This window comes from Aptenodytes forsteri, unplaced genomic scaffold (assembly GCF_000699145.1).
Source record: "Aptenodytes forsteri isolate BGI_AS27 unplaced genomic scaffold, ASM69914v1 Scaffold19, whole genome shotgun sequence".
Taxonomy (NCBI): Eukaryota; Metazoa; Chordata; class Aves; order Sphenisciformes; family Spheniscidae; genus Aptenodytes; species Aptenodytes forsteri.
This window is the reverse complement of record NW_008795327.1, coordinates 1,046,915-1,058,533: the sequence shown is the minus strand read 5'-3', so window position 1 is coordinate 1,058,533 and position 11,619 is coordinate 1,046,915. Positions and strand designations below refer to the sequence as shown.

The window sequence follows — 11,619 nt, the reverse complement described above, 5'->3', positions numbered from 1 at the left end:
AATTCTATTCTATTCTATTCTATTCTATTCTATTCAATTCATTTAAAGACATTCAGAAAGGATGATAATTATCTATTCTATTCTATTCTATTCTATTCAATTCATTTAAAGACATTCAGAAAGGATTGATAATTATCCTGGCATTATAGTAGCTTGATTTCTGCCGGCTTTGCATCTCTCTACATTATTTTTGCATCAATCACTTTTGAGGTATTATTTCTAGGTTAATTTTTTACAAGATTTTGTAGTCTCATACTTGATGACAAGTCTTTGCAAGTTGAAATTGAGTTGCAGTTTCCAAGGGGAGGCTTGTTAGAAAATAGTTTATGTGGTACTATCTTAACTAGAGTATTCACTTCATCTGCATCTTGCAGGAAACTATGGAGTCTGACATGCACAAAGCTCACTCTTACCAATTCACAAGAATGATGTGTGACAGAATTAACACTTTGGTGATGGTTCTTCTCAGAAGAAGAGAGGATTTATGCTAACTATGATGGCAGATCAACAAAGGCAGTAAACCGGCAAGAGCAGACCTTGGATACAATGCAAGGTCAGTGTCTTGCAATGCTGGATTGTGGCAGTTGGATAAAAAGAGGGAGTGGGTGTGTATGCATGTGTGTGAAGGTGTCCTCACCCGTTGTGTTAAATAGCAAATAAAAGTATTCATTAACATAGCTGTAAGTCCAGCAACCAAAACAGTAAGAGCTGATGCTAATGGCCGAGATGCCATGCTCTTTAATGCATGGCATAAACTCAGAGTGCTGTGTAAGAAAGTACAATTGCTAATGAAACAGCAGCGACTTTCCAGATCCTAATGTCACTTATATTCTTTTTGGTGTCTTTCCATTATCTCAACTGCTGCCAAAGTTGATGTAAGAAGAGCAAATTTCCCATAAACAAACATGATTATCCAGGAATTTGGAGGCAACTGGGCATGCAAAAGATGCCTCCTACCTCTTCCATACTTGTGTCTTATTTGCTTTCTGTGCTTTGGGTATGAGACGATTCATGCCCCAAGTTCTCCAAGCACATACTCATCCCCAAAGCAGGTGGAAGGCTGGACAAGTGACCCTTCCTAGTCTTGTAGCTAGGAATATATGGGCACAAGCAAGTGTAGGGAAGGTGCGGCCCCCGGTAGACTTCCACTGGGATGTTTAGGCTGTTACAAGAGCCCTCAACACTGTATGGGTTGTGTTCCATGAGGCAGGCAAAGTTGACATCTGCTGCCAGCATGGGCCAGCCGTACCAGCAGCAGCACACCCTTGTACTTGCTCTCTGGGACTGTCAGTCAGGCTGGAAAGTACAGCAATCCAATATTTGCTTTGTATTGAAGGGCCAAAGGAAGGGAATGTGGGACTTGTCTTCCTATTAGGGGAGCTCACTGAAGCTGTGTCTGCAGCGCTGACAGTGCTTGTGGAGCTTGCCACAGCGCTGAGGGATCACTTACCTGCAGGGTGGCTGTTGCACAGTGTTGAAGGAGCTACTTTTTGTGCCATTCCCTATACAGCTCTGGCATGTTCCAGCACTTTTTGGTTGCTGAAGGAGCTGATCCTGGTCATTCCTACAGCCCCTCTCTTGCCAAATAAAAATTCAGGTAAGAGAAGAGCCTTGGGATCCTTCCAGGGGTGAGCACTGTTGTCTTTACAAGCCAGTTACCAAGGGTGAGGTTTTTCAGATCACTTTGAGATGATTTCCCCTATGAGTTTTAAATTTGAAACGCATCTCGATCTTCTCAGATCAATCTGAAAAGAATAAGCCTGAGTGCCCGAGGGTTTGTGTGGCAGCAGCAGGGCTTGTGTGGCCCCTGGAGTGCCACACTCTGCGGCAGCACAGCTTGGTGGAGGGGCACTCTGCTGCAGTCTCTCGGGGCACTGGGGGAAGAGCACGCCTGTGTCTCATCTTCCTTGAACGCTGGGATGAAGATTCAACTGCATTTTAAGAGGTCTTGAGAATCTTAGGAGAGAATTGGAGTAGGGATACTGAATTACTGTTATCTTTACTTAGAGACAATAACGAACACAGCTGTTTTAACGTGGCTGAAGCAAAAAGGGAACTTAGGCAAGTTTCCAATATCCTCTCAAGTCACCCTGCTCCAATGCTGCTGGAAGTATAATTTCCACCCATCCTTGTCGCTGTAGCTATGTGTAACAGCACAAGGAGACGATGTTGTGAGAGAGAGGGTAGAAACTGCATCACTTCCACAGCCTGGAGTCAGACCTGCTTGTTCGTGTGCCAGGCTAAAGGACGCAGGGAAATGCCAGCAGCCAGTCTGACGTAGAGCACACAAGACGGAGGCGTATTGAAAGATGTGTTGCTACCAGTATATTCACTGGAGCATGTAAGGAAACAGAAAAAGGACTTTTCCAAGGATATTGCAAGAATATAGAAGGATTACACAAACATGCAATATAAACATCTTGTTACCGTATTTACCCAGATACCCAATAATATCCAAAGTGTTACCTTGTAAATTGTGTTTGTTTACACTCGCATACGGAAGTTGCAGCAGAGGCTTGCAGCATTACTGTATGTACTGGAGGAGGATATTAAGTTTCCTATATCATTGGGAAAGAAGCCAGAATCGCTTCCCTCCCTCGTCCCCTCTGCAGAGTTCCTACAGATTTGAGCCCTCTGTACTGCTAACATTGAACAAAATGGTTGTATTGGAAGGAGGGGGGTTGTGTTCTAACTTTAGCAGAAAAACTGTTTTGCCATCAGACTACTCCACAAAGCAGAGCCAGGCAGCTGAAGAGAAGTGGAAAACAGAAAAGCTACAGCAAAAGACTGCTGTGAGAAAGAGCTTAACAGCAAGGGATGAGGAAAGTCAAACAGCCTGAGAACCATAATGTAAAATGAGTGTGGGGGTCCAGCAGCATTGGAACGAGAAGCAGATATGGACAGAGAGGGTGGGTGGAATTAAAGATCAGGTGGAGAGTCTACCTGGAAGGACAAGCTTGTCCCCCTTGGTTGTTTCCCTCTTCGCTGAGGGTGGATGAAGGCTTAGGATGACATTCTGTCTGTTGGTTAAAAGAAGCTACAGTTCTTGTTTCCTGGCTGGGGCTTATCTTTAAAATAGGAATTAGTTGGCTAAAATAGAGTGAGCGGGTCTAGTACAAAGGACCGATGACAGCAGTATTTGTCCTTTTAGCATGTCAGAGGATATTTTAGCTGTATCGGCAACTTCTAGTAGGCTATCTTTGGTAAGGAGGTGGCTGGCCAGGTGGCCATCTGACACTAGAAGGCAACTGCCTGTCTTTAAGAGTCCCTATGTTCCTGTAAGAGAGCTGCAAAGGACTGAAGATTTTACTTTTTATACGCCTACCTGAAACCACCTGAGAATGTCGGTGTGATGAAATCACTGATGACATTATTCAGATACAAAGGAACTTTTTTTTTTAATTAATAAAAGAAACAATGAATAACAATCTTCTAGCACACACATGGTAATTAGTTTGCAAAACTGGTGCAATAAGTGCAAGAAGCTGACAGAGTCTGTCTATTCAGTTAAAGAATCTCAACATTTTGATGCCAGCTGAGTGTGATGAGACAGGCTCTTCCATGTGTGCAAAGGTGGACCTGATAGATCAGCAGGCAGAGCGAGGCTGGAGACGAATTCCCTTGCTGTGAGTGCCCTCAGTCTTTAAGTAGCAAGGATTTCAAACGACATGGGATTTATGAGATCAAACGTATGCTTTGAGTTACGCTTGGCAATGAACTGGTAGCCAGTGCATTTGAAGACCATGCTTTCCTCTTGGCAAAGGGCCGTGCAAGGCAAATGAATGCTGACATAGCACATCCTAAAACAATGAATAATAGCTGTACTAACTGCATTCCCATACTGAGGGGGGAACACAGCACAGGAATGCAATCCCATCAGTTGTGCCCCACCATTTAAGAAGGACGTTCAGGTCCTCGAATGCGTGCAGAGGAGGGCAACAAAGCTGGTGAAGGGCTGGAAGGCATGTCCTCTGAGGAGCGGCTGAGGACTCTGGGTTTGTCTCGTTTGGAGAGGAGGAGGCTGAGGGGCGACCTCATCACTCTCCACAGCTTCCTGAGGAGGGGACATGGAGAGGGAAGTGCTGATCTCTTCTCCCCGGGATCCAGCAACAGGATGCCTGGGAATGGTTCAAAGCTGCAGGAGGTTCAGACTTGACAGTAGGAATCATTTCTTTACCAAGAGGGTGTTCAAACCCTGGAACAGGCTTCCTGGAGAGGTGGTTGATGCCTCAAGCCTGTCAGTGTTGAAGAGGCATTTGGACAATGCTTCTCAACAGTCTCCAACGGAGGCTGAAACTGCTTGACTAAGTGGTAATGTAAGGCAAAATGCCACTAGAAGGCATTAATGCTGCAGAGGAAAGCACTGGGGAAGGGGATGGCAAAAAGCAGGGCTGCTTGCACAAGCTTAGCTTGGCTCCCGCACGGGAGCACAACTGCAGTCTAAAACCCAGCCTGCCCTGTAAGAACCGGCACGTACGTGGCAGCAAAAGAAATGAAATAGAAAATAAGGAGTAACAGAAAATTTCAGAAGGGCATTTTTATTCTTCTTTTCAGTTCAAGTGGAAGTAATGTTCAGTAAATAAGGTCTTTCACCATACATTGAACAACAAAGATTAAAACTGTTAAAGAGATACTTGTTCCATAGACATTGTCCATTCTATGTACTGGATAAAATGGAGCCCTGTGCTAAAAAGTGCGTGTGCAATAATGTAATTCAAGGTTGTATCCTTCATAGCAAAAAAGGGCCAAATTTAGATGACACAAGCAACCTTTATTTCTGGTATTTTCGAAGTTTCGAATGTTTGACTTTGTAAACATAAGGTTCTTTTCTGTCTTACATGCAGTTTTTAATGGGTGAATTCCTGGAGTTACAAAATAGCAAAGTGTCTCTTTGCCCTCTCCCTTCTCAAATCCCATCATCTGAGTATTGATGTCATCGACAAGCACCATTAGAAAATTTATCACTTCAGCTAGTCCTTTACAGTAGTCATAGAATAGCATTCCCCATTTCTCTACCTGGTCAAATGGTATTTAGCTACAGGGGAAAATGGTTGGAAAGCTGCCATTCCTTCCTTGTCCTCAGCTGCTTTACATATTTTCCATTCCCGTCGCCTGCTTTAGGAAGGAAGCGAAGTTCCAAAGGAACTGTTACACATCACTGAACACAACCTTCTGGGGTGGGAGGGGAGGGGGGGGGTTATGTTTGTTTGGGGTTTTTTAACCTGTTTCTCTTCTCCCCTTAAGAAAGTTACTGAATATTGGTATAGAAGGGCATGTTGGTAGTGGCTGAGAAGGCAAAGGAACCAGGCCTGGTAACCAAAAAGGTCCGGGAGTTCTGGGCAGGAGAAGGCCTGGAAACAGGCGAGGATCAAGGTCATTTCTTTTTCACACAGGATGCGCTGCTGCTTTTTCAAAAGGTCTTTCCTTGAAGTGAAATGAGCCACTTGGAAGCACTCCATAAATTCTTGGTTGCACTGGGTGGGAGCCTGGCACAGGGACCGTGTTTTTCATGTCCTGCCTTAGCTTAAGCACTAATTTACAGAGTTCTTGCAGTGCTGAGTCATGTGTTACCATCTCAGGATGGCTTGGTTTAGAGCTGACCTCCTCAGACCTGCAGTCATGACAAAAGCTTCTTGCATTTGAGCTGTCTGGTTCTAGTATTTCTATGCATTTGGCATTGTTCCAATGAGCTTGGTGGACCCTGTGGAGCTGGTGAAACAGCCACAGGACATCACCAAAAATCTGTACCGAAAATCGCGGAAGGAGGCTCAGAAGACCAAAGCACCCCTGTGTGCAGAGGTACCACTGCCTTCTCCCCCATGTGTGCACTCTGGCTTCACTCCCTGTGTTCAGGGAGCTTAGAACAGTGTTTGGCTTTAACCTTGGACTATTGCTGGGTTCAGGTTTCTCTGTCAACAATTTGCATCAATCAAACTGTGTAGATGTGACGCATGGGATTTTATGTTGCAGTTTGCCCTCTTCTTCCTGCAGGTCTGCATGGTGATGCTGTAGTTAGATCTGCTTGCTTGCCAGGACTGTTACCCATGGGCACCTCAGCATGCAAGGTCTTGTTCTTTCTGAGCTTGTAGACTACAACTCAGTCCTTTGCAGTTGGCCCCTGCCTTTCTCCCCTAGCCTGCTGGTTACTCAGGTGTTACTTTATTTGATGTTGCATTTCCACTGTATCCCTTAATGCTGGGAACTGTTTTTTTCTCAAGTGTCCTAAGTTACCACCTTCGTGCTCCTTTAAATATCGATTGCTTGCCACCTGGGGGCAGAAGTGCTCCTTCCTGGGGCCTGAATGCTGAGCTGTTGGTGTCAGCAGCTTTGAAATCCCCAACTTTGTCATTTGCTCATCAGACAAGTTCATCTGTGTAAGGCCCAAATTGTCTTCCTGTGCAGAGCACGTTTTGCCCTCTACGCACTGTGGGATACTATGCTCATGCCGACATTTGAATAGCTGTGCTTGTGGAGAAACCAAACTGTGAAAGCATTGCGTGCGTGTGTGTGAGGAAATACTGAGCCTGAGTTTAGAGTTGAGGTAGGCTTTGCTGGACCAATGTGTCAAGTAGGAAGTGCAACACACTGCTCTTCAGTCTTTCTCCCTAGAGCATGCACACAGAGCGAAGGGCTGGCTCCTTCCAGCTGACAGCATGGGTGGGCACAAGGATGACAGACACCTCCTGATCCCTTTACCTGGAACAACCTCCCTGCCCCCAGCTGAGACTTGCCATGTTTTTCAAGCCCTGGCAGCAAGGCTTTTAACAGAGTGATCAGTCAATAACTGGATGGGAGCAAAACTCCTTCTACCTTTGAGCTGAACTATACAGTGGAGGACAGGCACAAGAGCTTGCTGAGTTTACTGGGAAAAACGCTTCCACTGTACGTGCCAGTTCTTACAGGGCAGGCTGGGTTTAGACTGCAGCTTTTAACAGAGTGATCAGTCAATAACTGGATGGGAGCAAAACTCCTTCTACCTTTGAGCTGAACTATACAGTGGAGGACAGGCACAAGAGCTTGCTGAGTTTACTGGGAAAAACGCTTCCACTGTACGTGCCAGTTCTTACAGGGCAGGCTGGGTTTTAGACTGCAGTTGTGCTCCCGTGCGGGAGCCAAGCTAAGCTTGTGCAAGCAGCCCTGCTTTTTGCCATCCCCTTCCCCAGTGCTTTCCTCTGCAGCATTAATGCCTTCTAGTGGCATTTTGCCTTACATTACCACTTAGTCAAGCAGTTTCAGCCTCCATTGGAGACTGTTGAGAGGTTAACATCTCTACAAAGCAAAGCCATCATTTTGGCACTGGCCGTGAAGTGAAAAGAGATTTGGATAATCCATAAAATCAAGCAATCCTGAATTTCCATGCGCAATATCCATCTCTCTCCCTTTAGTTCCCACAGCCATAGCCCTCCCTCCCTGTCCTCCAGTTCCCACAGTCAAACCACTCACTCTCCCCAGAGCCTTGGGCCATATCCCTCCCTCTGTCCCAAGTCCTGGGTCATGTCCCTCCCTGTCCCCAGTTCCCAGAACCATATCCCATCCTCCACCCCCAGTTCCCACAGCCATTGGTTGACGAGTCCAGACAGATCAGAGGTGGGATGTAGGTGGGCTGTGATGATTGGTTAACTAGTCCAGATGGAGCAGAGGTGGGGTGGGATGGTTGGTCCATGAGCTCTGATAGCCCTTCTGGGACTCAGCAATAAAACATGGCAGTTGAGTCAGGGAATGTGGACCTTCCCAAGCCTGTTGGCTGGTCCGAGTCACTCATCCAAAGAAGCCATGTCCTGCTTCCTGCCAGCCTGATAACCATGGTTATCTAAGTTTTTGCACACCCTGATATTAATCTTAGCCCAGTATTAGTGAATGACTGGATTTACTGTAATTTCAACCCAGGTAATTGCTGCTGATTTGCATTTTTTATGTAGTTCTGGGATCAGTTCTTCATCTCTCAAGCTTTTGCTCTGGTGTCTGTTACTGTATCCCAAACCTGTAACTTGGCCAGGCCACCTCAAGCGTCTATAGGAGATGACCGTTTGTAGGCACTGAAGTCTTATTTGAACAGTTTACTGAGGTCCTCAAAATCTCAGGAGTGTCTGTAGGCAGGAACACTCACCCCCAAGCTCATAGCCTGGTGTTCATCTTGTACCCGTGGAGGTAGGTCTGAAACGCTCTGTGCATGTTGCCATGGGGCTGTCTGGTAGTTAGCCCCATGCCAGGCTCACAGCTGCTTGGCACAGGGTTTGAGAAATGCCCCCTGAGACGGGACGTTGTGCCTCCCTGCGTGAGTGAAGGGAAGGACTGGCGCAGGTCAGAGGGGTGTGCAGGAGCTGACCCTGTTTCCCTTCTCTGGCAGGTGGGGTGGCCAGGGAGCATGGAGGAGAGTGTGAGGAGATGTGTTTTGGATACCGTCAGGCCTGTGGATGAAGAACTGGTAGAGCAGCAGTCCAGGCAGTAAGAAGAATGGCTTCCCAGGTGCTTGCATGTCTCAGCCTACATCTTCCCAGCCTCTGTCCAGAGTTGGGCAAAGGAAGCACTGAGCTGTCTCTGGTCTTTGTCGAGAACCCGGTGATGGCATGTAGCTGCGCTGGTCCAGCTGCAACTGTCAGTTGTCTGGCTGAGTGCAGCTAGAGCTGGACCATGCTGCTGTCTCCTCTGGCTCCTGAGGAGAGGCTCTGCAGGGCTGTCCTGTGCCCTTGGAGTAAGTCACTGCAGTGTGGTAGAGAAAGCTGACCCAGAATCAGGCTCTGTTCCCAGGGTCCTTGGTGCTTTCCCCTGGAAGGCTTGGCACATTTCTGAAATGCTGTGTGCAGGAAACGGGGCCTTGGCTTTGTAGACAAAAGTCAAAGCATGAGAGAAGGGCTGGTTTGTTGAGCAAGACTTTATAGGGCTGCTCTACCTGGTCCTCTCCCACATAGGTTTTGTGGTACCTACTGCGATGTCCCCTGGGCAGTGGCTCTGAGGAAGGCTGGAGCCCATCTCTCCAGTGAGCAGGAGAGCAAGGGAGAGGTCAGGCAAGTGGTGCCTCAGAGGATCTCCTCTCAGGCCTGGAAGCTAGAAGCAGAGACCGGGACAACTAGTGCTTGCTCCCAGGGGGCTCTGTGGTGGGGGAAGAAGGCTCTGAGCAATGCTTCCTGCTGATGTGTGTGTTGGAGGCATGCAGGGGGCGAGGGGCTGACTCGTTGGTGTGCTCCTGGTCAGTGACCTCCTTGGGGCCTGCAGGAGCATGGGGCCTGGCTCTGTGGGGCAGGGGAAGCTGAGAAAAGGGAATAAAGTAGCCCTGAAACTCCTCCCTGGCCTGCAAGGCCACCCTTGCCTGGCTGCGGAGCCGGAGCCAGAGGCAGTGTTGGCACCAGGGCTGGGGAGGGTTCCCAGGGCCACATCCCTCTCTCTCCCCCCCACTTTCCAGGACCATAAGTCTCCCTCTCCGCCCAGTTCTTACAGCCGTATCCCTCCCTCTCCCCCGCTTTTTGACCCACATCCCACCCTCTCCCCCAGTTCCCAGGGCCGTATCCCTCCCACTCCCCCAGTTCCGCAGGGGCAAGCAAACCGGCGTGGAAGAACCCAGGCATGACCCGTTCCAGCATCCCAGGTGTATTTATTTCCAGTGGGCCCCGGGGTGCCTGGCCACCCCACTCAGGAGCAGGGCCTGCCGCGGCGGTGCCCCTGTCACCCAAGCCCCGCTCCTCTTCCTGGACCCTCCACAGCCATGAGGCATCCTCAAGGGCCACCAGCCAGGGCTGGAGCCGGCTGCGCCCATCGCAGTCCCAGCACCAGGACAGGCTCTGGACCCACTGGAGGGGCCTGTGGGAGCTGCGCTCTGCACACCCAGCGGAGGAGCTCCAGGGCCAGGGAGCTGCGGGGCCCTGACACCGCTGCTGCCCTGCTGCCACAGCCCTGGCCCCGCATAGGGGTAGAACTGGCCCTGGGGATGGCAGGCGGAGGCCTCATCCCCCTCATCGTTGTCCTCCTCCCAGTGGAGGATGGAGGTGATGGGCTGCTGGCAGAGTGGGCAGGTGGCGCTGGCGGTGGCCCAGTGCCAGATGCATTCAACACAGAAGACGTGCCAGCACAGAGCCATGCAGGCAGGGTCTTCAAAGGGGCCCTGGCAGATGGGGCAGGTCCCCTCCCTGGAGGCGACTTATGGCAGTGCCCAGGGCAGCCAGCTCATGGCTGGACATCTCCAGTGCCACTGCCGGGACTCAATACTTTATTGGCCACTACCGGGACTTGATGCCCCCAGTGCGGCTGGCAGGACTCGACGCCTCAAGTGGTGCCAGAAGGACTCGATGCTGGCATTTATAGTTGCCCATCATAAGTGACGTCATGGGGTGAGAGGGCTCTCAGGAGCGCACCCAGGAGCTTCCCCAACCTCAGGGACAGACCTTGTGATGCAAAGCCCATCTGGCAGCGTGCTGCACACCTCTGCATTTTCTCAGGCCCCTTTCAGGTGGTCCCTATTGTTGTTGGTTGTTGTGCCAGCATCACACACTCACAGAGCAGTTGGGGTTGGCAGGAACCTCCAGAGGTTGTCTGGTCCAAGCCCCTGCTCAAACAGGGCCACCCCGAGCTGGATGGACACTGGACACCACTGAAAAGAGCCGGGCTCCCTCCCTTCAGATATTTGTAGATATGGGGAAGATCCCCCCAGCCTTCTCTTCTTCAGGCTGAACAGTCCCAGCTCTCTCAGCCCCTCCTCATCAGAGAGATGCTCCAGTCCCTTCACCGTCTTGGTGGCCCTTTGCTGGACTCTCTCCAGTCTGTCCCTCTCTCTCTTGTCCTGGGGAGCCCAGAACTGGACACAGCACTCCGCGTGTGGCCTCACCAGTGCTGAGCAGAGGGGAAGGATCCCTTCCTCCGCCTGCTGGCAACGCTGCTCCTCATGCAGCCCAGGACACCATTGGCCGCCTTTGTGGCAAGGGCACACTGCTGGCTCAGGTTCAGCGTGGTGTCCACCACGACCCCCCAGGGCCTCCTCTGCAGCGCTGCTTTCCAGCCGGGCACCCCCAGCATGTCCTGGTGCCTGGGGCTGTTCCTCCCCAGGGGCAGGACTCTTGGTTGGCCTTCAGGAGGCTCCCGTCAGCCCATTTCTCCAGCGTGTTGACATCCCTCTGAGTGGCAGCACAATCCTCTAGTGCCTCAGACACTCCTCCCGGTTCTGTAATCACCTGTGTGCTGAGGGTGCATGTGGTCACCTCACAGTAGAAGGTGATCAGGTTGGGGGTGCTTGACTCGCCCTTTGCAAATCCACGCTGACTCCTCCTGATCACCCTCTTGTCCTTCACGCCCCTGGAAATGGCTTCCCGGCTTAGGTGCTCCATCCCCTTCCCTGGGAACGAGAAGAAGCCATCTGGCTAGCAGTTCCCCAGTTCCTCCTCCTTGCTTTTCTTGGAGAGGGGAGGTGGCATTTGCTTTCTTCCAGTCACCAGGAACCTCTCCCATTGCTGGGACCTTCCAGAGGTCATGGCGAGTGTTCCCGCATGGACATGAGGAAGCTCCCTCACGGGGGCGTCCTGCCAGGCCCCTGGACCCGTGCAGGGCCAGCGTCATAGAATCATAGAATCATTGAGGTTGGAAAAGACCTCTAAGATCATCGAGTCCAACCGTCAACCCAACACCACCATGCCC

The 11,619-nt window shown here is 50.2% G+C and overlaps 1 protein-coding gene across 1 annotated transcript in view; it reads left to right on the top strand.

Moving 5' to 3' along the window:
• Positions 1–5,658: 5,658 nt before the first annotated feature.
• Positions 5,659–11,619, top strand: part of LOC103899589 (amyloid beta A4 precursor protein-binding family B member 3) — a gene marked incomplete at its 5' end in the record, with an annotated part of 29,538 nt that continues 23,577 nt past the window's right edge. Inside the window, 2 exons of the mRNA XM_019472278.1 lie at positions 5,659–5,799; positions 8,348–8,445. Of these exons, the coding sequence (XP_019327823.1) occupies positions 5,659–5,799; positions 8,348–8,445 (239 nt within the window). The remainder of the gene's footprint in view (positions 5,800–8,347; positions 8,446–11,619) is intronic.